General features: G+C 43.8%; 1 protein-coding gene across 1 annotated transcript in view; it reads left to right on the top strand.

Moving 5' to 3' along the window:
- The window catches only part of MRPS28 (mitochondrial ribosomal protein S28), a 121,261-nt gene extending 94,319 nt beyond the window's left edge, over window positions 1-26,942 (top strand). Inside the window, exon 3 of the mRNA XM_069731520.1 lies at window positions 26,778-26,942. Coding sequence (XP_069587621.1) covers window positions 26,778-26,904 — 127 coding nt within the window. The 3' untranslated portion in view covers window positions 26,905-26,942. The remainder of the gene's footprint in view (window positions 1-26,777) is intronic.
- Window positions 26,943-27,570: the final 628 nt, after the last annotated feature.

Raw genomic sequence — 27,570 nt, 5'->3', positions numbered from 1 at the left:
GTTAAGTACCCTCCCCTTCCTGCAATCACCATTGTTCTTCCTGTCCCCCTATGGGGCACGGAGAGGTTCTCTGATGGTGCTGCTGTGGCCGACGATCCATCCTTTCTTACCTCCTGCCGGGCAGCCTGGGTCGTGGGCTCCGCTCTCCTGCTATAGCTGCTCCTGTCTCCATGGCCTTCATGTGACTCAGGACCCCCTTTCCCGCCCCTCCTGCGCCTCCTCTACCCCTTTGCACTTTCTTCCTTTTTACATTTAATTTTTTAGTGTTCTTGCTTTTAAGTAGCATTGACACATCTCTTTGGGGTATCATAATCTATGTTTCTAGCTCTACGGAATGGAATCCCCGCCCCGCACTGTGCATAATGCATAACACAGTGCAGGGCGGGGATTCCAAAGGTGGCTAGCCGCAATGCCAGCGCAGTCTGCAAGCCTGGCTGGGACGTCAGACGGCCAGAGCATACTGCGTCTGCGCAGCACAGCAGTACACTGCGCAGGCGCTGGTTTTGAAACGTACACAGCGCTGAGGGGGCGGCGCCGAAAGCGCAGGAAGATTGGAGTGACGGCAGAGGAGCGGTTAGAGCTGGGGAGTGAGGACCCACCTCCCTGGCTAGAGACAGGAATTGTGGCTAAGTATAAAAACGCTGTATTTGGGGTATACTTGAACCTAAAACTAAAAGAGCCACCTTGTTAGAATGCAGCATTACTGCTGCACAAGGTGGCTCTTTTAGTTTATAACGGCTGGAGGGGGGTGACAGTGGCCCTTTAAACATGAGCAAATGAGGCACACGGGTACATAAGGAGGGAGGACCCTGCCCGCGAGGGCTCACAGTCTGCAGGGGATGGGTGATGAAACACTAGGAGAGGGTGGGGCAGGTTGTGCGGCGGTTCTTAAAGGGAACCTGTCACCATTTTTTCCCTCTAACCTACTGCCACCACCTTTCAGCCCCATGTGACAGCATTCTATAATGCTGCACATATGACTCCAGTTCGCCCTGCCAGACAGAAAAAATACCTTTTTATTATACTCTCCTACGGGACGATCTGGTCCGATGGGTGTCACTTGTCTTGGTCCGCTGCCTGCTCTCCCCGAGGGCAGAGCAAAGTAAAGTATTGCAGTGCACATGTGCCGACTCTCTTTTGACCTTTTCCCACACATTCACACTGCAGTACTTTGCCCTTGGCCGGACCGAGAGAATTGAGCCTGTGCAGAAGCGTAAAGGGATCACTGTGTGGATGGTGTAGGACGCGTCATACACATGAAGGAGGACGACATTGCAAGAAAAGAGGGGACACCGGACCAAGACCAGCAACGCCCATAGGACCAGACCGCCCCATAGGTGAGTATAATAAAAGCCCCTTTTTTTGCCTTGTAGGGCGAATTTGAGTCATATGTGGAGCAATATAGAATGCTGTCACATAGGGCTGAAAGGTGGTGGCCGTAGGTTATATCGGGAAAAACTGGTGACTTGTTCATTTTTAACCCCTTTACAACTTTAGACGTATAGGTATGTCTAAGATTGCCTCCCCCTGTTTGCTGCGGACTCCGGCGATGAGTCCGCAACTTTTCCGGTACGTGTCAGTGGCATTTAACATGCTCGCACCGGAAGTGCATCACTAAGCCCGCCCATCAGCACCTATGTCACATGACTGCCGATGGGTTGGAATGACAACCCTGGGTCTCCAGGAGACCCCTGTGGTGGTTGTCATTGCTGGATAGCTATGAGCTCCGCCCAACAGTCGGCGCTCAGCAAGTAAGGATTTCTGCTACACAGAGCAAGGCTGAAGCCCTGCTGTGTGTAGATCAAGCGATCAGATAATCGCAGCGTCTAGTCTACCACTGTTGAGTAAAAAAGAAAAAGAACATTTTTTTTTTACAAAAAATAAAAGCTATAAAAGTTTAAATCGCCCCCCCCCCATTCAAAATAAAAAAAAAACATTTATACGCCTATCTATCTTTATACAAAAAGAATTAATCCGATCGGTAATGAGAAAAAAAATCAAAGCGCCAGAATTACGTTTTTTTAGTTGGCGCAGCATTGCATTAAAATGCAATAACTGGTAATTAAAAGATCATATCTACACCAAAATTAAATAAAAACGTCCGCTTAGTACTCAAAAAGTAAGCTCTCACCTAGCCCCAGATCACAAAAAATGGAGAAGCCAATGATCTCTGAAAATAACTTTTTTTTGTGAAACTTTGTATTTTTTTCACCACTTCAATAAAAAAAAAAAAAACTATACATGTTTGGTATCTACAAACTAGTAATGACATGGAGAATCATAATGGCAGGTCGTTTTTAGCATTTAGTGAACATAGTAAACAAAATAAAGTTTAAAAAAATGTGGAATTGCATTTTTTTGTAATTTCACTGCACTGTCAATTTTTTTTCTCGTTTTTCAGTTCACTATTTGCCAAATCCAATGGAGTCATTCAAAAGTAGAACTCATGCCGTAAAAATCAAACCCTCACACGGCCATATTGACGGAAAAATAAAAAAAGTTATTGCTCTGGGAAGAAGGGGAGCAGAAAAACGGAAAAACCCAAGCTGGTGAAGGGGTTAAAGTGGTTGTCCCACAAACATACATTGCAAATAATATATTTTGGAATAATAGTAAGTTCCACAGTTGGACGTGTTTAAAAAATGTTCCTGTGCGGAGATTTTTTTTGTAAATGTGCCCCTGCTATATGTACTGATATTTGCGGTGTCTGACCAAGAAAGCTGCTGCAGTTCATAGTCAGCACATACCACAGCTCCTGGCCAGTGAAGGAAGCATAAGTCACTTATGATAAGCGAGTATACAGACGAATCAGCAGGGGCTTGCAGCTACTCCTTTTTAAAGAAACACTTTTTCCTGTTTCCTGTTTTATAACAGGAGCAAGTGTTTCTGATGTATCACCAGTGTTGTGAGCTCATATTAAATCAAGTCAGTGACATCAGAGCTCAGTGGCCCCCGGAGATCCTATGTCAGTGACCTGACTTATGATGAGCTCAGAGGACTTGAGAGATGGGAAACTCTTTCCTCCTGTGATTTAAAAAAAAAAAAAAAAAGCAGGAAAATGTGTTACCATGGAACGCACCAACTGCATTCGCGTACTGTCGTTTGTGCACTCTTTGAGTAATGCTTCTTTCCTTGGCCAGGAGCTGTGGTACGTTTCGACCATGGATGGAGCAGCTGTGTATGGTCGGACACCGCACTTAGCAGTACATAGCAGGGACACATTTATAAGATTATATCAGCACGGGTATGTTTCTTTTTAACACATCCAATTGTGGAACTTAATATTATTCCAAGATCTATGAATTTAAAATTTACTTTGTTCGTGAGACAACCCCTTTAACGAAGCCTGTCATAAAAGCTAAACAAACAATATTTGACTGCAGACATAATGGTAAGCTGCAGATATGTTCTGTTTTAAATATGTGGCTGTCCAACTGGAATGTCGGATGCAGGGACACTATTAAAGCACCACTCCAACGTTTTTGCTTTTTTTTATTTTACCACTGGAATGGTGCTTTAAATCTAAGGCCTCTGTCTTATACTCACCCTCTGGCGTCTTCATCTGTTGGTCTCTGCCAGTTTGTGATCTACCAGCAGCTCCTGTGTTTCATGGAAGGAGCTGGAGGTCACAACCCTGTACAGTTCTATGAAAGCCTCCTTCTGGCTCTCAGACTTGTATTGAGAGCTCGTGACGTAGCTTCTGATTTCCAGCCGCCCAGAAGCTGCGGTCACTAGACCGGTGCGCCACCAAAAAAAGCTGAAGACGCTGGAGGGTGAGTATATGACTGGGAGAGATAGATATTAAAATTAGCAGTTTATATTTCTCCATATTATCTGTGTCTGACAAATACCAGTTTTTATATTACTGGTTTCCTTAAAGCACCACTCCAACGTTTAGTTTTTTATTTCAGTGCTGGAGTGGTGTCGCTAATGCACCTGCCCTTAGTAATGTACTCACCAGTCGCCATCTTCATCTGTTTTCGATGCCGCTTCGGTTGTCTTCTGCTGGTTGTGACCTGCCGGATCGCTCCAGTGTTTGCTACGTCTATGAGAGCGGGAGCAGGACAACAGCGAGGCTCATAGACTGTTACCTCGGACTTCCCATCAGTCAGTAGTTGTGGTCACAAGATGGTGGGTCGAGTCCAGAGCGGGTCTGGGAAGAGCTGAAGACTGCTGCTGGTGAGTATAATACCAAATGCTGGAGTGGTGCTATACTGGGCATTTTATCCTGGACACTGAACTGCCCCAAAAAACAATGATGGCTAATAATCGGCACCAATAGGACACCATTCAGTGTCCCTTTACCTGCAGATTAGCTTCATGGCTGCTGATAAATACTATTCTGGTTCTCAATCTTTGATAACCCTTGTATTAATTAGGAATAATGTTTCTTTGGACAAACACTTACCCAAGGAGTCTGTGTATCATCCTTACCCTTCCTAACAATCTTTAAGAAATGCAACTGCCCGTTATATTCGTCATCTATCTCCACCTATGACAATCTGAGAACATCAGGTTATCAGGATTGTACATTTCAGTACCATGCAGTCAGTAATAAAGTCTTCTGTAGTATGATCACTGCAATGGCCAACTTCATCTCCTTCAAGGGATGTATCGCATAGTAAACACCTTTTCAGAATAAAACTTGCAAGCCAATTGGTTATTGGTCTGACACCTCTCCTCTGGGTATGGCAACTGTGGCCAGGGTCGGGGAATGCAACACTGCAGGCCATCCATTCTTCTGAGTAGCTGTCTACGCATGGCATGGATGCACTGGTTCTCCATTCTTGTACATATAGAGGGTCCCAAGCCCCCTCTATGGAAACCGTATATACTAATATGGCATATGGATAGCGCTTCTATGAGTAGTGTCAGAAATGATTGCAGATGTCCATAGACGTTCAGTAGACATGTTTGTGGCCCCCACTTTTAGGAAGTCCTTAATGTGCACTCGGCGGCCGTCCTGATTCCAGCTCACCGGTTACCCCGTCTGTTGGGAGGTGACAAGTGATGCCGGGCCATTTCTCTGCTCTTCCTTACATCGGCCAGTGCGGTGAAAATGCCCTTCTTGTCATTCTGTCGTAGCAACCACCTGTCATCTGATATTTATTGGGTTCCATATTTAGTAAATTGGTGTCCTCGCTCTCTCGGAATCCCATCCGGACACGTTCTCTAGGTTTTGTATGGGCTGCACCTGTACAGTGAAGGCTGAAGGAACAGCAAAACCATTGTGTATGGTAACGTGAGAGACTCCGGAGGAAGCACACTGTACTGTGTGAGTAATTGATAGCCCGCCTCACTGATTTCCATTGTTGTCCTAAAAAAAAGGAAAAATGCCGTAGTTTACAGCTTACGTTGTATATCAGACACATGCACTGATTGGATTTAACCTCTTATGATCTAGTGCATTATAGCCCAGGTCTCTCCACCGCAGAAGCACCTTTACATACCGTGCAGATTGATAATCTGACCACTGGCTGACGTCCTATACAGGGAATGGGTGAGGGTTAAGGCTTCAGATGAGATGCTTAAATAGAAGTTTTTCGAGTTGGCATGTTTAATGGCAGCACGGTGGCTCAGTGGTTAGCATTGCAGCTTTCAAATCCCACCAAGGACAACATCTGTGAGGAGTTTGTATGTTCTCTCCGTGTTTGCGTGGGTTTCCTCCGGGTTCTCCAATTTCCTCCCACATTCCAAAGACATACTGATAGGGAATCTAGCTTGTGAGCCCCATCGGGGACAGCGATGATAATGTGTGCAACCTGTAAAGTGCTGCGGAATATGTTAGCGCTATATAATAATAAAGGTCATTATTAAGATTATTATTAAATACGGCAATTTTCTCATTTCATATCCTTTTTTTTTTTTTTTTTTTACCATTATGTTCTTAACACTTCATAGTAATGAATTATAAAAAAACCACGCATTCACATTAGTATTGGAAATTGATATTTGCTTTTTTGGGAACTGGATAATCACCCCAAAAATGTAATGCTTACCTTGATTTACTGTAAACCCTTTTCTCTTAATTTTCTGAAAACTTCTACTAAAGAAACTAAAACCAAATGTAAAAAATGTAATCTTTTATTAAAAAAAACAAACTGTGAAGTCTAAAGGGTTGTTCACTACTGGATAAACCCTTATTTATGGGTCCAGGGAAATATAAGAGAAGAAAAATGGTTCCTACCAGATCGACATTGCTCCTCTAGTGCTGCACTATTTGGGCCGACCAGTAGCACTTGGCAGTGGTCACTAAACAATGTGACTGACTGGTGGGGCCCTGCCTCGCTTCCGGCCCGATGCTGCACTCCTCTGGTCTATGCCGGCCATCAGAACCATACCGATCTAAGAGGATGTGCACACCATGTGTTTTTGTTGTGTATTTTTCTGCACAGTTTTGTCACATTCTGAAGGATTTCTTAGTATCCGCGAGGTAAATCAAATTCCATACGGACCTCCCAGACTAGGGCAGGTACCGGTTACGGGGCCAAGTCTTGCTGTAGCTACATAAACACTTATCTACTGTATAATTTATGAGACACTCTTATTTGGAGGCTGATGCACATTGTGAGGATTAATCCTGCCATCAGGTTCCCTTTAGGAGGTGTCCTCATATTCCTATATGACAATTGCTCTTAATGCCCAGTGTGAAGTAAAAAAATAAAACCTTTGGGGAGGATGGCTTTGGATCTGGAGGTTTTTCCTATGAAGTGTGCTTTCCGACCAATCTTTGTTACTATAGGACCTCTTTTCGCTGACATGTGGGCTTGTTCCTGCCGTACGTGGTGAGCCGTGAACACAATGTGGTTACTTTTGTCTGATTTCCTGGTAACTTTCAGATGTTATCACTGCAGCCAAGAGCGCTGAGCACTTTCCCCTTGAGACAGAAGCTTATTTTCCCACCAGTAGAATAAAGCGTTCACTAGCATTGTGACAGTTCCCGTTACTTAGCCAGTAATGACTGCTTAATATCTTGTGCTCTTTTTTTTTTTTTTTTTTTTTACAAAAAAAAAAAGGTTCAAGTAGCTGTAGTGTGTTCTAAGCACAACCCAATTTGATGCAGTCAACACAACTTTTTTTTTTGTTTTGTTTTTTTAAATGATCTTTGTCCTGGAATTCCCTCCATTTCCTTAAAATAGAGATTTGGCATCAGCCGCCTATAAATCATCACTTGAATTACTGTATAAATGTACTGAACACGCTCAAGGAACTGGTTAGGGAACGTCTTGGCTGCCGCGTTGTTCGTTCACTGGTTTCATGAGCTGATAGTATTTCAGTATCCATGAAAAGTGCACATGGAAACTATCATACATTCATAGGAAAATTTGTGCAGTTATGGCAATCACAGGTTCAGTAGACATGTTAATGATATGCAAATTTATAAAAAATGGAAACAAAATTTTCAAGACCTCTCAATGTGAAAAGGTCTTTACAAGGGAATGTCACACTGGTCAGATTGTGTGGAGTGGCATGATGTACAGTAGACGGACCACTCCAGTCTTCATTCCAGGCACAAACGGCTCGGTGCTCGCTTATTCGGCAACTGCAAAGGTAGCTGCCAGCAGCAGATCATGATGATTAGCATGCTCATGTACATTCAATGTAACAGAACATTCTTCAGATAATCATTAATAATCTCATTGATAGCAGTGGGGATTTCTGAGTGCCGTCGTACTCAATACTGAATAAATCTGGATGTTTGAAAACTTTGTATCCTTTTCTTCATCATTTGCATATCATTAACATGTCTATCGAACCTTTGATTTCTAAAATTCCCCAACTTTTTCTTTTTGGTGTTCCAATTTTAATGTTGAGCGTACATTTTTCATGACTTGGTGTGTATTATACTTCAGAGCTGCATTCACAATTCTGCAGTTTTCTGAACAATGTCTAGACATAAAACTTTAATGCACACATAATATCTTGAAAATATAAGCGAGCTAAATCTGTTAGTTTTCTGCAACAGTGATACTGATAAATTTCCTATGAATATCAGATATCTGACAATTTGGCTTTTTCACCAGCCAACAGTTTTATTGCCTGTAGGTGCCATAAAACAACTCTTTTTGGGCTGACTTAGGAGGAATGCATTGGCTTGCCAGGCTAGGAGTGTCACTCTACACAAGGAAAAACGATACCTCATTAGATCCCACTAAAAAGCCTCTCATACAACCAGATCTGATCTCATATTTTGCACTGATGAGGGGCAATACCCTGAAACACATGTCTGCAAATTGAAATTTTGGCTTGGCTTTTATCCTAAGTCATATAGCAAGGCTTGTCAAAAGGTCACGAGTGACTTTTAGAATTGCTACTTACAATATGCACTAAAATCCTCTTCCTCTCTCGTGGCAATTTGCATATCCAAATAACCTAGTAATGTAGGAGACGTGTGATCATTCTATACCAGTGCTTACAAAATCCCAGTCCTCATAGCCACCAACATGTCATGTTTTCAGGATTTCCTTAGGGTACCGTCACACAGTGGCATTTTGATCGCTACGACGGCACGATTTGTGACGTTCCAGCGATATATCCGTGACGTTCCAGCGATCTCGTTGTGTCTGACACGCTCCTGCGATCAGGGACCCCGCTGAGAATCGTACATCGTAGCAGATCGTTTGAAACTTTCTTTCGTCGTCTAGTGTCCCGCTGTGGCGGCATGATCGCATGGTGTAACAAAGGTGTGCACGATATTGTATACGATGTGCGCATAGTAACCAACGGCTTCTACATCGCACATACGTCATGAAATTATCGCTCCAGCGTCGTAGATTGCAAAGTGTGACAGCAGTCTACGACGCTGGAGCGATATTGTTACGATGCTGGAGCGTCACGGATCGTGCCGTTGTAGCGATCAAAATGTCACTGTGTGACGGTACCCTTAGTATTGCACAGTTGATAGAAGTATCTTCAAGGCATCAGGAACTCTCTCTCCTGTGCAACGCTATGGAAATCCTGGAAACATGACCTGTTGGGGGCCATGAAGACTAGAGTTTTGGAAATATTGATCTACATTTAGAGAAATAAATATTCTCATTAGAATATCCAGGATCAAAAATCTTGGAGGACCTGACTGCTCACCTGACATGTCTGTTCTAGTAAAAAATTGTGTTCTCAGTAATAATTTTGCATCATCTTTAGAGATGGGCAAACCTGAATAGTAAAGTTCGGGGTCTGTACCGAACACCTACTGTTCGGGAACGGACCCAGAACACGGACTTCACTAGGAAGTCTGTGTTACTGTTTGTGATTGTACTGTGCATGACAGCACGAGAAACAGCGCTGGCTCTAATCGGCGGTAAGATCATTACTACTGCTCCAAAAGCTGTGGCTCTGACGCTGTCAGATGACCGTATGAGCCCATGACTGTGACCCGAGGTAAAAAGTTTACCTTGGGTCACAGGCGTCAGCTGATAAGACTACTAATCCCATCAAGTCTACGCCTGCAGACACTGTTAAAGGGACTCTGTCACCTGAATTTGGAGGGAACAATTTTCAGCCATAGGGGCGGGGTTTTCAGGTGTTTGATTCACCCTTTCCTTACCCACTGGCTGCAATATTGGATTGAAGTTCATTCTCTGTCATCCATAGTACATAGTACAGTTGCTGTTCCAAAGGAACAGCAACTGAGAAACTCTGTGCTACCACTGAGCAAGTTTCATTATAGCTCTGTGCTTCTGTGGTATGGACGGTTCTATCTGAAGGTAGCCTTAAATGGGGATTATATTTGATGAAATATGGTGTTACATATCATGTATGTAATCGTTTATAGTACAGTATTTGAAGTGCAAAGTTTTTTGGGGGCATGCTTTTTCTTTTTTCAAAATTTGGTAAATTTCATCCCAGATGGTTACGTTTTACGTTTCTACCCAGCAGACTTCTCTCATGCTTGATCCCACCACTTGGTAATGTTGGCATTATTGATAGCACTTGACAGAGCAAAACGCTGTGTTGAACCATCTATTCGGACACTGGATCCATTGGTGATCGTTTCCCTGTATTCCTTTCATGAATACCTCAGCCCATACCGCACTTATCTGTTGTTGCCACTTGGCTTTTTCCTAAGTGACCCGCTGCTTTTGTTTGGATTTCAAAAGCCGGAATTCCATGCATCTCCTGGTCAATAGCGATGATGTGGTGGCAATCAGGACGACTCCTGTGTATACTTAACAACATCTTGTGTACAGCTGCTGTGTCTTGTGCAAGTACAAGATAATCTGCTGAAATGAGATCTAAAGGGGTGACGCTGGCCACGGGACATTGTGGCCTCTCCACATTGCCGGGACAGCTTGCTTGCCTGGCATTTTGTCTCTGTGATAGAACATAGATTTCATCTGCTTTTCTGTTGCTGATTTAATCAGGATCTGAAAACAGCATCCTGGTTATATCACGCCATCGAGGGAGGCGTTCCGCTCACAATGGTTTAATAAAAAACATTATTATTCTGTGGATGCACTTCGTTATTAGACGATGAAGGATTTCTGTGACTAACACCTACCTTTAGTCTCGGAGACCTGTGCCACGTACTGACATTCCTTCTTTGTTATTCTGTTTTGTGTTCATTAGCGCCATCACTCTTTTTCTTTTTTTTTTTTAATGAGTCTCCCTCCTAGTAGGAGCTTTGTAACCGCATAGTAAAATGTGGTCCTGATACGGTTACTGACAATGTGGTTGGAGTACGTCGTCTTTACTGTGGTGACTCATTATATTGGGTTGATGTAGCTTTCTATCGCCTTAGTGCTGACATTGTAAACTGTATTCTAGTGTAGGAGATTTACTCTTGTCTAAATAGGCAAAAAATAGGTTACTCATGAAGTAGATCGGATCAAAGGCAACTGAAGAAAGCATTTTTTTTCTTGATCCTACTTATGACCCAACTATCCCAAGCTTGTGTGGCACACAATGAACTTCTTTTCTTAGCATTGCTTGTAATACTTTGATGTGGACCAGGATGCTTGAATCAGAATATGGAGAATTAACAATGTATAATGCCTTGTGTCCAAGATTTTTTTAAATTCATCTATTTATATAAGCCTAATTTGGTGACTATTAGTATCCTCTCTATTCTGTACCTTTTGCCTTATAATGAAGTAACTGAAACTGCCCTTACTAACGTATAAGCCGACCCATCTAATTTTGCCACGGAAAACTGGGTAATCTTATTGACTTGAGTGTAAGCTGGGTTTGCATTGTCCCCTCATCCCTGTCCTGCTATGCGTGGCTCCCCGTCCTATCCTGCTATGCGTGGCTCCCCCGTCCTGTTCTGGTATGCGTGGCTTCCCCCGTCCTGTCCTGGTATGCGTGGCTTCCCCCCGTCCTGTCCTGTATGCGTGGCTTCCCCACCGTCCTGTCCTGGTATGCGTGGCTCCCCCCTCCCCGTCCCGTCGTTGTATGCATGGCTTCCCCGGTCCCGTCGTATGCATGGCTGCCCTCTGATCCCGTCGTTGTATGCATGGCTCCCCCCGTCCCGGTATGCGTGCTTCCTATTCCCCAAAAACCCATCATACTCGCCCTCCTCCGCGCCATCTCAGCATCTCGTTGGTCCCGGCGCCTGCAACTCTTCCTGTGCTGAGCAATCACGTGATACCGCTCATTAAGGTAATGAATGTGCTCCACACCTATGGGAGTGGAGATGTGTGCATATTCATTACCTTAATGAGTGGTGCTACGGCATCGCGCAGCACAGGAAGAGCTGCAGGCGCCGGGACAATCAAGATGCTGCAACGGCGCGGAGGAGGATGAGTAAGATGTCTTCTGGAAGCCGGCGGCTGCAGCTGTCACTGTGCGCTATTAGAGAAATGAATATTCATTTCTATTTAGCAGCTGCACAGTTACATCCGCCAGCTCCTGCCGCTGCTCCCACTCCCCCTCCGGCTTTCTGGACCATTACTCGTGTATAAGCCGAGGGGGGCGTTTTCAGCACAAAAAAATTTGCTGAAAAACTCGGCTTATATATGAGTATATACGGTAAATTCTCTAATGATTTACCAATAGGTAAATCTAATGGCTGCTACTCCCTACCGATTGTCCTGGATCTCTCTGCAGCATTCAATACTATGGATCGCCAGCTCTTCCTCACTATGCTCTGCTCTATCAGTCTCTAGGATGCTGCTCTCTTGGTTCTCATTCCTTTCTGAACGCTCCTTCAATATGTGTTTTTCTAGCTCCTCTTCCTCTTTACTGTCGGGGTTCCTCGGGGTTCAGTCCTAGGCCCTCTCCTCTTTTCCCTATATGCTGTACTGCCCCTATTGAACAAACCATGAGTAGATTTGGTTTTCAGTACCATTTCTATGCTGATGACACCCAACTATACACATAGTCTCCTGACATCACCCCTGCATTACTACAAAATACCAGTGATTGTCTGACTACTGTCTCTAACATCATGTTCTCCCTCTATCTGAAGCTTAATCTGGCAAAGTCTGAACTCCTTGTTGTTTTCACTTCTTCTACTAACCTACCTAAGACCAATATTGCCATTTCCGTGTGTGGTTCTACCATAACTCTCCAGCAGTAGGCCCAGTCTCTAGGGGTTATACTTGACTCAGACCCTTCCTTCACTCCCTACGTCTGATCACTCGCTTGCTCATGCCACCTGCACCTCAAAAACATCTGTAGAATGTAAGCTTATCTTACCTTTGGCTCTGCCAAAACTCTAACTGTTCTGATTCATTCTTGTCTGGACTACTGCAACTCTACTAATCGGTCTCCTTCTTACTAAACTCTTCCCTCTCCAATCCATCCTGTATGCAGCAGCCAGGTTCACACCTCTTTATATGCCGTAATGTTTAGAGGCCAAAAGGCACTGAATATCACCCCCAAAACACCATATCAGTAGTGAAGTTTGGAGGTGGGACCATTATGGGGTGGAGCATTTTTCAGTATATGGCACTGGTAAACTTCATATTGAAGGAAGAATTAATGGACAAATGTACTGAGACATTGTTGATAAACCTTTGCAGCCAGAGATTTCAGACAATGATCCCAAACATACAGCCCTCTCAATTGGTTTGAGAGAGAGAAAATAAAGCTATCGTCCATCCAATTATCTGACCGGAATCCAATAGAAAATGTATGGAAGGAGCTAAAGCTCAGAGTTTATAGAAGTAGCCCACCGAACCTTCAGGATTTGAAGAGTGTTTGAGTGGAAGAATGGGCCAAAATCCTACCTGAGCAATGCATGCGACTAGTTTCTCCATATAGGAGGCATCTTGAAGCTGTCATCACCAACAATGTCTTTTGTACAAAGTATTACATTTTCAGTAAGCATGTTCAAAATGTTTTCCTGTTATTTCTCATTATTACACTTAGCTTAATTTATGGACATCTATGGCTTTATTTCTTTGCCTGTGTGGATTGGATGGTTTGTTACCGACATCTGGTGAGAATTTAATGTCATTAGTTTCTTTAGAAAAGTATTTATTTAGAAAATTGATGACGTGTTCAAGACTTTCACCCACTGTATTTCTGTCCAACAGCACGACCATACATTATGTCTAACAACCTACCCAGGCCCTCTGTTCCGCTAATGACATAAGGCCGGGGTCACACTTGTGAGTGTGATGTGAGATACTCACGTGAGTCTCTCGCATCAATACCAGACACTGCCATCGGCACTCAGGACCGGAGTATGCGGCTGCATGGTGCGAGTGCCGGCGGCAGTGACGGGTATTGATGCGAGAGACTTGCGTGAGTTTTTCGCATCACACTCGCAGGTGTGACCCTGGCCTAAGACTAACATCCTCAGTAATCCGAGCCTGCTACTTCCATCACCAAGACTTGCACCAATTCTCTGTAATGCACCACCTCGGACAATTAGATTAATTCCCACAGTTGTAAGCATGCCTTAAAAACACATTTCTTTAGACTGGCTTATCGCCTCACTTCACTTACCTAACTATTCCTGTTTTGCTCTTCCAAAACTTGTCCTCCAAATCTGGTCCTTTGTAGCATCATTTTACACACCCTATATGCACTTATTATCACTTTGTATCTGTACAGATACTGGCTAGTGACCGGTTCTTGCAATTTTACCCTATTTATTATATTGATGGCTGAACCATACATTACAAGCACTTTTCACTATTTACTTTTAGTGTCTCCCCTATTTCCTCATAGATTTGTAAGCTTGCAGCAGGGCCCTCGCTCCTTTTGGTATCTGTGGAATTGTGTTACTCTGTAATTTGTTCTTTGTCAGTACTTGTCACCTCTGAATTCTAAAGTTCTGCTAAATGAGTTGACACTATAGAAATAAAATTGTATAAGCCGAGGCACCTAATTTTACCCCCCAAAACTGGAAAAACTTATTGACTCGAGTATAAGCCTGGTATACATTGTCATGCCCATCCTGGTATATATGGTCCCCCTCATCCCTATCCTGATAAGCATGTCCCCCTCATCCCTATCCTGGAATTCTTGTCCCCCTCATCCCTATCCTGGTATGCATTGTCTCCCTCATCCTTATCCCGGTATGCATTGTCCCCTTCATCCCTATCCTGGAATTCTTGTCCCCCTCATCCCTATCCTTGTATGCATGGCCACCTCATCCCTATCCTTGTATGCATGGCCACCTCATCCCTATCCTGGTATGCATTGTCCCCCTCATCCCTATCCTGGTATGCATTGTCCCCCTCATCCCTATCCTGGTATGCATTGTCCCCCTCATCGCTATCCTTATATGCAGGGCCCCCTCATCCCTATCCTGGAATGCTTTATCCCCCTCATCACTATCCTGGTATGCAGGGCCCCCTCATCCCTATCCTGGTATGCATTGTCCTCCTCATCCCTATCCTGGTATGCATGGCCCCCTCATCCCTATCCTGGTATGCATGGTCCCCTCATCCCTATCCTGGTATGCATGGCCCCCTCATCCCTATCCTGGTATGCATTGTCCTCCTCATCTCTATCCTGGTATGCATGTCCCGCTCATCCCTATCCCGGTATGCATGGCCCCCTCATCCCTATCCTGGTATGCTTTGTCCCCCTCATCCCTATCCTGGAATGCTTTGTCCCCCCTCATCCCTATCCTGGTATGCATGGCCCATCATCCCTATCCTGGTATGCATGGCCTCCTCATCCCTATCCTTGTATTCAGGGCCCCCTCATCCCTATCCTGGTATGCATCGCCTCCTCATCGCTATCCTTGTATGCAGGGCCCCCTTATCCCTATCCTGGTATGCATGGTCCCCCTCATCGCTATCCTTGTATGCATTGTCCCCCTCATCCCTATGCTGGAATGCTTTGTCCCCGTCATCCCTATCCTGGAATGCTTTGTCCCCCTCATCCCTATCCTGGTATGCATGGCCCCCTCAACCCTATCCTGGTATGCATGGTCCCCTCATCCCTATCCTGGTATGCATGGCCCCCTCATCCCTATCCTGGTATGCATTGTCCTCCTCATCCCTATCCTGGTATGCATGTCCCGCTCATCCCTATCCTGGTATGCTTTGTCCCCCTCATCCCTATCCTGGAATGCTTTGTCCCCCCTCATCCCTATCCTGGTATGCATGGCCCATCATCCCTATCCTGGTAAGCATGGCCTCCTCATCCCTATCCTTGTATGCAGGGCCCCCTCATCCCTATCCTGGTATGCATCGCCTCCTCATCGCTATCCTTGTATGCATTGTCCCCCTCATCCCTATGCTGGATTGCTTTGTCCCCGTCATCCCTATCCTGGAATGCTTTGTCCCCCTCATCCCTATCCTGCTATGCATGGCCCCCTCAACCCTATCCTGGTATGCTTTGTCCTCCTCATCGCTATCCTGGTATGCATTGTCCCCTCATCCCTATCCTGGTATGCATTGTCCCCCTCATCGCTATCCTTGTATGCATGGCTCTTTCACTATCCTGGTCTGCATGGTTCCTCGTCCACATCCTTGTATGCATGGCTCCTCATTGCTATCCTTGTATGCATTGTCCCCCTCATCGCTATCCTTGTATGCATTGTCCCCCTCATCACTATCCTTGTATGCATGGCTCTTTATCACTATCCTGGTCTGCATGGTTCCTCGTCCACATCCTTGTATGCATGGCTCCTCATTGCTATCCTTGTATGCATTGTCCCCCTCATCGCTATCCTTGTATGCATTGTCCCCCTCATCGCTATCCTTGTATCCATTGTCCCCCTCATCACTATTCTTGTATGCATGGCTCTTTATCACTATCCTGGTCTGCATGGTTCCTCGTCCACATCCTTGTATGCATGGCTCCTCATCCCTATCCTCGTATGCATGGTTCCTTATTAGTGATGAGCGAGTGTACTCGTTGCCGGGTTTTCCCGAGCACACTCGATTGGTCTCCAAGTATTTATAACTGCTCGGAGATTTCGTTTTTGTTGACGTAACTGCATGATTTATGACTGCTAGCGAGCCTGAGTACATGTGGGGGTTGCCTGGTTGCTAGGGAATCCCCACATGTATTCAAGCTGTCTAGTTACATAGTTATTAAGGTTAAAGGAAGACTTTAAGTCCATCTAGTTCAACCCATAGCCTAACCTAACATGCCCTAACATGTTGATCCAGAGGAAGGCAAAAAAAAACCCATGTGGCAAAGAGTAAGCTCCACATTGGGGAAAAAAATTCCTTCCCGACTCCACATACGGCAATCAGACTAGTTCCCTGGATCAACGCCCTATCAAGGAATCTAGTGTATATACCCTGTAACATTATACTTTTCCAGAAAGGTATCCAGTCCCCTCTTAAATTTAAGTAATGAATCACTCATTACAACATCATACGGCAGAGAGTTCCATAGTCTCACTGCTCTTACAGTAAAGAATCCGCGTCTGTTATTATGCTTAAACCTTTTTTCCTCCAAACGTAGAGGATGCCCCCTTGTCCCTGTTTCAGGTCTATGATTAAAAAGATCATCAGAAAGATCTTTGTACTGTCCCCTCATATATTTATACATTAAAATAAGATCACCCCTTAGTCTTCGTTTTTCCAAACTAATAGCCCCAAGTGTAATAACCTATCTTGATATTGCAGACCCCCCAGTCCTCTAATAACCTTGATCGCTCTTCTCTGCACCCGCTCCAGTTCAGCTATGTCTTTCTTATACACCGGAGACCAGAACTGTGCACAGTATTCTAAGTGTGGTCGAACTAGTGACTTGTATAGAGGTAAAATTATGTTCTCCTCATGAGCATCTATGCCTCTTTTAATGCATCCCATTATTTTATTTGCCTTTGTAGCAGCTGCCTGACACTGGCCACTGAATATCAGTTTGTCATCCACCCATACACCCAGGTCTTTTTCATTGACGGTTTTGCCCAGAGTTTTAGAATTAAGCACATAATTATACATCTTATTACTTCTACCCAAGTGCATGACCTTACATTTATTCCCATTAAAGCTCATTTGCCATTTATCAGCCCAAGCCTCTAGTTTACATAAATCATCCTGTAATATAAAATTGTCCTCCTCTGTATTGATTACCCTGCAGAGTTTAGTGTCATCTGCAAATATTGAAATTCTACTCTGAATGCCCCCTACAAGGTCATTAATAAATATGTTAAAAAGTAGTAGCCGCAAATCATGCAGCTGCGGCAAGGAAACTAAATCTCCGAGCAGTCACAAATACTCAGAGACCACCCTAGCGTGCTCGGGAAAACCCGAGCAACAAGTATACTTGCTCATCACTACTCCTTATCACTACCCTGGTATGCATGGTTCCTCATCCCTATCCTGGTTGCATGGTTCCTCATCCCTATCCTGGTTGCATGGCTCCTCATCCCTATCCTGGTTGCATGGTTCCTCATCCCTATCTTGGTATGCATGGTCCCCAGCAGAAAAAAAAAATTAAGAAAAAAAAAAAAAACAATTCTACTTACCGTCCCTGCGCTCCCTCACAGCGTCTTGCTCCGATGCCGGCAGCTGCATGTGTCGCGGCTGTGTCAATCACAACACATGCATAGAGAGCCTGTGTGTTGTGACTGTGACAGCCACGACACATGCAGCTGCGGAGCCGAACAGCTGATCAGCCGGCGCACTCCATGTATGCGGGTTCTCGCTGTAGCTTATTCGGTAAGTGCTATAGCTTGCTGAATAAGCAGGGACCTGATCAAATTCGCTCATCTCTAGTCATAACGTGCATCACAAAGTCATGATTTTTGGGGGTCAAGGGAGCTACGATTTGACCTAGGAGATGATATGCCGATCATGCCGGCCTCAGAAGAAAAGTCAGGGCAACAAAGAATTGAACAAGCGGTCAAAACTGGGCTCCTGAAATCTTTATGGTAATCTCTAGTGGTGAACCCTCTCCCACCCTTCTAATTGCCGTGCTGGATTTCTCTTATTGTTGTATAATCTGTTCCTGCTCTAATAAGAGATCTTTAGAAGTTGTGGCACCATGAGTGGTCTGGGCAGACAAGTGCAGATGGTTCTTCTTGGGTTTAGGCCATACGGGACTCCATATTCTGTACATCATCTATCTTCTCACACTAGGCCATGTTTTGTTTGTATTTCTCCTTTTGAGTACCTATGAAAGTCCAGCTTTGTTCTCGATCTGTAGTCTGTTGTTGTTGTCAGGTGTCCGTCTGTTTTGATAGTATGTATGTCGCCAAGCTAAGTTTCCTATGCGCCACTTTCCCTCCGTTTTAGTTTTCTGTGAGAAAACTTCGCTAACAATCCTTTGCACCCTCGAGAGGACCATGGATTGCTTGCACTGTCAATATATCTCAAGAATCCTTTGTGGGACACAATAAGCCTCCCTGTTCTTTTCTCAGGAGAGGCGGTAGAATTTCAGCCACTATTTCAGATGTAGATAATACCTTGTTTGGAGAATTTCTGAAAAAAAAAGGATAGAGAAGAAAAAAGTGGTTTAAGTTAGAGTGAATTATCACCTAGGCTGGCTGGCTGCGTGCGTGTGTTTGTGCCAGGAACACGATACTGTGGGAAAGTCTGGAGCCACCTTGGGAGATGGTGAGAAAGGGAGTCATGCTCAGACATACAATGGCTTATGCTCTTTGGATTGCTTTTTAATGGGCTACCTTGGCTATTTTAGCCCAGTAGATCATGAGCATTGTAGGTGCTGTAAGATGGCTGTTCTGGCAACAGCCCGCTCCCCTGAGTAGCAATGTCTCAAGTGTTGCATTCAGTCTAAACAATGGCAAATAAGAAAGTGGGCCAGTGTTTGGGCTGTAAGCAGTAGGGGGATATGGACAGTGGGAATATTGGTTTGTTAGAAGTTTTAAATAAAACAAAAAAAATAAGTTTTATAAATGGACCTTGAAAATTTCCTAAACTGTAAAGAGTTTTAAGGGGTTATTACCAAGAAAACAGGTTATTCCCTATCTGCAGGGGGCAGAAATTGATCAGTGTGGCCTTCTTATCTGTTTTTTATAGTTCAGTTTAAAATTTTGTGCTTTTTAAGTTATTTTCTTGTAATCTTGTTTAATTGTTTGAGCCATAGATGCCTATTTAAAGGGTGTCTGACATCCCGCAAAGCTCAATTTAAACCAGTTATACTTTTAGTATGGATTTTACTTATTTTGGTTTATATATTCAATACATTTTTTTTTATATAATATACGGAAGCGTCTGAATGCACGTACCTCCTCACCTTCCCTTAAAGCGAACCTGTCAGCAGGATTTTGTGAAGTAAACTACAGGCATTGTCAGGATGGCATTGTTAAATTGATTAAAATGATACCAGGAGTGAGGAAATCAGTCTTGTGGTTCTTGTGTAATCCATGTTAGTTTTCAGGTAATGAGATGCTCATGCTCTGGGGTGGGAGAAACCAAGGAAAGACCTTCCCACAGACCACCCCAAAGCACAAACACGTTCCTCATCATAGAGACAAGACATGCTGTTTGTTCTTGGGGCGGCCTGTGGACAGGTCTTTTCTTAGTTTCTCTTAGAGCAGGAAGACACAACTCTGCCTACAGTCCGGCCCCACAAAGCACGGGCATATCATTCACAATGTCTGTATTTTACTTACCAGAATCCTGCTGACAAGTTCGCTTTAAGTTGATTGACAACGGTCGATTTTATATTGCTGCCTGATTTGATTCCTCAGCCCCGTGCACACTGAGAAAGAAGGAGTCAAGAGCAGATCGTGTCAGGACTGGCTCTCTCTGATCCCTTTTTCCTGTCTACAGTGGCCTCTCGCTGCACACAGGATTACACAGTAGTATTACTGCTGCAGACAGGAGAGGAGGAGAGTGCATTGGTATGCACAGACAGTGTGTGTTCTCTCAGCTTCTGCAGTGTCAGTATGTTCAATGCTAAGGAGTTGATTCCGGCAAGTGGGATATCCCATGAATCTTCATTTTACAAAAGTCCTAAGGGGCTAGTAATAGCTAATTCAAATTAATGTGTCCAGCTTGGGGCTTCCCTTAAAATGTTCTAATGAAGGCTGATTCTAGATTTAGAATCAGTCTCCTTCCCATTCTGGCAGCTTACAATATATTCCTTTCTTACCTTCTATAGGTGGTGACATACGATGTATTACACTCTTCTATTTAGAAGTTGTAGTACTTGTATACAGAGATTTACAGGTTGTTTAAGAATCTATATTTTACCCTCTGCTTATTGGTTGAGTTCTCCCTGAAATGTCGAATCTGTCTTCTCTTCCTAGGAGTGTGATGAATCAGTGGAGCTGGACATCAAGTTTATTGGTTGTTGAGCACCGTGAGGCTATTAACAAAAACCATCTCCGACTTTGAAGCATCCACCTCTGAAAGCAGTGTTATGGATTAGAGCCTTGGTGCCAGGGTGTAATAATAGGTTTATGTATGATTACCTGTATGCCTACAGCAACCTATCATTTGTGCTTCCTTCTGAACCATTGCCGTGGGAGTCTGTGTAAGCGGCAGCTACATTTCCGCTTCCCGCTACCTTTCTCCATTGATCTCCCGTCCGCCAATGTTTTAGCTGCAGGGAACATCTGTCACACAGGGCCGTGTTTATGCTCCACATTACCTGACAGACATGTCAGATGCCTTTCAAGCTGGCGATTTTCGGGATCTCTCTCTATGCAGGTGCGACAGGGCTGTTTAAGAATGTCTTTAATAAATTGGATTAGACGTGATTAAAGTATCTGGGAGATTGTGTTCAAATTACAAGGAGCAGCAGTTAGAGCTTGTGACACTGGTATCGCCACGTAATTGCCTGTTCTTTTCATTGAAAATAAGCTCCCCTGCAGGCACAGCGAGGCGGCACAGCGAGGCGGCACAACAACTTTCACCGCCATTGTTCATAACTTAGCTGCTATTACAACAGATAGGGAAGAAAAGGGGGGATGGGCGCAAAATCCGGATTCGTCTGTTTTTAGGAAATTGTTGGATGAAGTTGAATGTTCTGCTCTAATGAAGATATTTTCAGCTTACTGTGTATTTAGTTATGTTTGAGGGGGTTTTTTTATGCTTTTTGTGCCTTTTTTTTCCTGTTCTGTCTCGAATGTAAAGCCACAAATATGGTTTAAAGTGGACTCGTCACCAAATCAAAAGTGGACAGTTTTTCCCCTTATTTTATTCCCTCTGTTTCCCTGAGTATTCTGTTTTTTGTTACTTTTTTTTTTTTTTTTTTTAATCCGCCATATGGTTTTAGAGGAATGGGCTTTTTTTTGGTGGTAATCATATGGTCTTTATGCCGCCTTCGAAAAGAACAAATGGCACTAAGCAAAATTGACCATATCTTTGGAACTGATTGGGGTTTTTTTTTAAATTAAAAAATGGATTATTCCAGAGCGGTGAGAATAAAATAAGGGAGAAAAATGGTCACTTTCATCAGATCTGAAGTTTTTTTTTTTTGTTTACTATATAGAAACAAGACAAATAACAATCTGATTTTAGGACCCCCGGTGATCTAGACAACGATGCCGATCGCTGCAGCGTCGCTGTGTGGTCGCTGGAGAGGTGTCACACAGACAGCTCTCCAGCGACCAACTATGCGAAGTCCCCTGGTAACCAGGGTAAACATCAGGTTACTAAGCGCAGGGCCGCGCTTAGTAACCCGATGTTTACCCTGGTTACCAGCGTAAACGTAAAAAAAAACACTACATACTTACATTCCGGTGTCTGTCCCCCAGCGCTGTGCTTCTCTGCACTGACTGTGAGCGCCAGCCGGAAAGCACAGCGGTGACGTCACCGCTGTGCTCTGCTTTCCGGCCGGCACTTACACAGTGCAGAGAAGCACAGCGCTGGGGGACAGACACCGAAATGTAAGTATGTAGTGTTTTTTTTTTTGTTTACGTTTACGCTGGTAACCAGGGTAAACATCGGGTTACTAAGCGCGGCCCTGCGCTTAGTAACCCGATGTTTACCCTGGTTACCAGTGAAGACATTGCTGAATCGGCGACACACACGCCGATTCAGCGATGTCTGCGGGAGATCCAGCGACGAAATAAAGTTCTGGACTTTCTGCTCCGACCAACGATGGCACAGCAGTATCCTGATCGCTGCTGCCTGTCAAACACAACTATATCGCTATCCAGGACGCTGCAACGTCACGGATCGCTAGCGATATCGTTCAGTGTGAAGGTACCTTACCCTGCAAATTTACATTTTACCCTGCAAATTTGTGACCCAACTGCTAAAGAAGCAGCCGCCAGCCCTATTGGCTTGTGTGTGGCCATGCTGCCATCCCCTGCGCTGCCAATTGGTTGAGGAACCACTGCTCTGGGAAAAACCTTAGGATCTTAGGATTTCAGAACTTGGACCCTTACTAATCATTAAGAAATGGCATATCCCAGCAATGTGTCTTCAGTTTTTAAGCTATAGGCCTTTTTTTCTAACATTTTGTATTGAAATGTACCTCGAAACAAGTAGACCCAAAAAATAAGCCTTTGAATTAAAAAAAAAAGTTTGATCGTAATTTGATATTGACTGTATGTGGAAATATTTCTCCAGTATAGGCTGTAGTCTTTGAGTTGGTACTGAAGGAGGAACTGCTTGAGCCCTTTTCAGAAACCTGTGATTGACTGCTGCAGTCAGGTGATTGGAACAGAAAACCATCCAAAGCCCACCCACAAGGTGCCATTCCAGTTCCCCGACAGTTGCATCCAATCACAGGCCGCTGCCGGGGTCTCCAGTCTTTCCTTCCAAACTATCTGGTAGTAGGGACCACTGGAGTGATGTGACTGTGCTCACAGATGGTGACTATAGGACTTTTTTATTAGTTTATTACATTCCCTGCCCTTTCAAAATATTTTGCTGCAGTCTGATCAGTGTAGACATTAGAATATACATTTTTTGAGGTTCAGTGACTTCAACCTCCCAGCTTCTCGTCCAACCTAGGATGGTGTTAAAGGGGTCATAGTCTGATTATTCTAACCTACTTCCTTCCACCAGTAGATTTATACGGTTTCGGCCTGTAAGGCTGTCTAGTATTCTGTTTTGTTTAGTGGAGGTGGGAATAGGAGACCAGCATTAGTAGCTGAGGGCCCACCATTATGACCATGATTCCGCCAGTCAGACCAGTGTTTATTACAGTGTTTTACGGCTCCGCTGTAGGAACTGTATAATTTAGGATTGTGTACCAGATTTTAAGGTTTGGTCCGTGAAACCTGTTTACACAAAGCTCCAGACACCTGCAAATCCTTCTACAGGGCCTTTTTCACGCCTCCAAACAGTAGACCGTAAAGGTTCATTATTTACGCACACAGATTATACACTTTGGTAATTCGATATCCCTATCGCTAATGTGTCTCCTCATACAGATACTCATTTTGATGATATCTTCTGGCAGTGTTGTCTAAACACATCATCCACCATGGATTATTCTCGAGGGCTTTCAAGCCAAGAATACTTTGGGTTGCGTGCCTGTATAATACCTCCATAGAACAAGCTGTGCACAATGTTTTGCAGCCATAACAGGGAATAACAGCTACGGGGTAACCCTCAGCCACTTGTGCAGACCTAGGTGAGCTATTTGGCTGCCCACCAGTGATTTCTATAAAGGTACTTCTGTAGTGGGTGTGGGGGAATATTGACAATTTCCATATTAATGAACATTTCTTTGTTACAACCTTATAATATTTAGAGGGGTTATCTTGGGAGTAAATTTTACTGACAATATGCTTAGATTGGTTTAAAAAAAAAAAAAAGCAATACTCGCCTGACCAGTCCTCTAGTGTTTCTGGTCCTACGCTGCCCAGTAGCGATGAGTGAGTGTACTCGTTGCTCGGGTTTTCCCGAGCACGCTCAGGTGACCTCCGAGTATTTGACTGCTCGGAGATTGTTTTTATCGCAGCAGTTGAATGATTTACAGCTACTAGCCTGCTTGATTACATGTGGGGATTCCCTAGCAACCAGGCAACCCCCACATGTACTCAGCCTGGCTTGTAGCTGTAAATCATTCATCTGCCATGATGAAAACTAAATCTCCGAGCAGTCATAAATACTCGAAGGTCACCCGAGCGTGCTCAGGAAAACCCAAGCAATGAGTACACTGGCTCATCACTACTGCCCAGTCCTAATCAGACTTCTTATCATAGAAACATGTGGCTCCTGCAGCCAATCAGTAGCCACGGTGGTGATCCCCTACAGTTGGGGTTTGTCAACAGCGGTCACACCTCCCTGTTTGCTTCTCCGACAAACACTTTAATTTATGAGTGTTTGACTCCCAGGAGTCCATCAATTAGCCGAATTAAGCCCTAGAGGCAGATTCTCCGGGAGATCTATATCCGGCCCATAGATCTTAACAGTTAATATTAAGAAAAACGTGGATATCTTTGGAATAACATGTCAGATCACAGATATCAAGGTATCATTTTATTCAGCTTTCTATGTCCTGCATGCTCCTATAGATGGCTTAGGAGGGTTGATCTTACTAAATACCTTTAAAAGTTACTGTGTAGTTGCGGACAGGGCTGTGGAGTCTGAGTTGTGGAGTCGGTGTCATGGAAATTGAGGAGTCGGAGGTTAGGCTTGCCAACTCCACAGCCCTGGTTGCGGACAAGACTTTTGCAGCTTACTAGCATAAATGCATTAACAAAGTAATTTGCCTCTTTTCCAAATGTATGCGTCTAGAAACAAGGCAGATTATTTGTCAATGTTTTCTAAAACGTTTGAACTTGTAAAACTATCAGAACGCAATGTTTTGTCCAGCCTGGCATTGCCGATCTCAGTGCGATTTTTCTCGCCAAGACACAAAAAAAGGCACATGGAGAACTGCAAATTCCTGTTAACTTGCATATATATCTCATATAACTGTATGACAGGGGGCAGGATGAAAAGTTCATTTTATTTATGTTTTCAAAGCAAAATGCTCGCTTTCTGTAAGATTAACGTATAAGTGCTGTATAACTCGGGGGTGTTGAATAATCCCTTAATGTACACTCTATTGCATGTTATTCCTTGTTTGTGGATCAAAAGGGAGCGCGCTAAGCAGCACTTTGATCAAATCCGGGTAAAATGTACGTTCTGATGGGAGATGTGAACATAATTGACGCTCGTGTTCCTGAATTGTGCTCTGCAGAAAAACCGCCGGTTTGATCAGTGAATTTTTAAGGAAAATATTTTAGAGTTGAGTAAAGAGATGAAAGGCTGAAGTATGTCAGAAGAAATGTCCTCTCTGAACGTATCTTCATGAAACCTTCCAGTCTTTCCATTGGTCTCCTAGAGAAGTTTTGGGTTTTAACTCTCAACATGTGATTCTTACTTGCACTGGTCACTTTGTCGATATACAGTTTTTCCCTGAACAGAAGTGTAGAAGAAATTGAGGTGATGTCCGTTCATTCATTCACATAAGACATGAATTAGGTAGGCACTACGTCAATCCCCGGAGTCCAGAGCACATTCTAATATTCCTGGCTACATCTGTCGCTTCCTTGGTGTCTAGAGCACCAAAGTTCCCTTTAGCAGAGCTGTTACAAAGACTATCTTACTTTGGAGGACCTGTCCTGTCCCGCATTACTCAGACAGCTCATTGATTTCAGTAGGACCTGTGTAATGCTACCTTTCCCCTGCGGTGGTGCTGCAGGGAAGTTACAGCATTTTTTCCCGGGCTTCCTACAGATTACAACTGGTTGCTTAGGGTTGGGGAGCACTTTGGGAAGGAATTTATTAAAATTGTCTCTTTGTATGCCAACCTTGAATGAATAAAATGCAAATTGTACCGATACTTCTTTGTACATCACATTTAGAAGATCTTCTTGTGGGTTGTGATTATTTCCATTTTAAGTGTTGTCAATGAGAAAGCCAAATTGTTTCTACTGAACTTCTCAATTCACATAGTAATTAATGAATAACTAGCAAACGAACCCTACAGAGATATAGTGCAAAATAAAAAGAATTGGATGTCCGTGGTGGGAAGTCCTCTACATCTTTACAGTAGAGATGGTGCAAGTAGAATTAAGTTGACTTGAAGCCTCTGAATTGTGCAGAGAAACGAGAAGCTTGTTACAACAGAGCCCAAATATAAGTACAAATATCCGTAATGAACACCTGCCCCAGGCGAAGTTTATCGGATAATAAATAACTATTCTTCACCTTAACATCTATGGCCGCGCCATGCACGAGAGCTAAGAACAGTCAACACAACCTTCACAGCACCTTAAGGCTCCACAATGACATCTTTGTGTTCTTCACGGCGGCTTCCAGGGAAAGTGCTGCATATCAGATCTTTACAGTCTAGCTCAAATTCAACATAAAATACTTGTTGGACCATGATTATATTGTGCGACATAAAACAATGTGGTATTTTTATGGCACTTCCAATTTTTTTTCTCTTTTTTTTTAATCTAATATTAATACTTTTATTTTAACTGGAGTATAAGTATTCCCAGGGGATGTAACTATTTTTAAATATCTTTCCTTTCTTCCCTTTTTTAGAAAATACCAGAAAGGGACCAGAGTGCGCCTGAGACTGAACGATCTGGAGATGACCTCAAGATTCTTAGGGGCTTACACAGATACCACCCTGCTAGAGGCCGATGCTGTGCTGCTCGGAGTGCTGTAATATAGAGATTCTCATTCAATAAATATATATTCTATGTAGTACGGACATGTTTTGCTTTTCTGTTCTATTTCCTTGTTATACTGTGCGTGATGGGAATATTTGTGACCAGTGTTTGTTTTTCTTTTTATTATACTATGAAAGATACAAGTCGTTTGGTCATTTTTTATTCCTTAGTTACACAGTTTCATACTTGGTACATCTTCACACCCCGATCTGTTTGACTGACAGTTTTTTCCGAAGTAGACACATAGGTAGAAACCTGTCAGTCAACTCGAGCGAGGTTGGGAAGAAGCTGACCAGGAACCTGCCTCAGACTAGTTAGCCAAGACACACAGGGCCTGATTCGTTAAGGCTGGCGTATATGTCAACCTTAATAAAGGGCCATGCTGGAGTAGGATGCGCCATATTAATTTAGAGGCATGTTCCGTTGGCGCATCTTAACCATGGCATCTGCCTCGGTGGACACCGCCAGAAACTTTTAAAAAAATTGCTTTGCTGTGCCTCGTCTATTTTCTGCCCACTTTGGTTGATCTGACCAGGATTGATGTGACAACAAAAGTCACAAAAGTTTTGTGAAACTTGAGTTGTGTAGAAGTTAGGAAAGTTTTCAAAGTGGTTTACGCCATGACTCTGGATAAAAATACTAGGATGTATCTGGGCCATAGT

This window comes from Ranitomeya imitator, chromosome 6 (genome assembly GCF_032444005.1).
Source record: "Ranitomeya imitator isolate aRanImi1 chromosome 6, aRanImi1.pri, whole genome shotgun sequence".
Classification (NCBI taxonomy): Eukaryota; Metazoa; Chordata; class Amphibia; order Anura; family Dendrobatidae; genus Ranitomeya; species Ranitomeya imitator.
The sequence above is the reverse complement of the archived record's forward strand: the minus strand, read 5'-3'. Positions and strand labels throughout refer to the sequence as shown.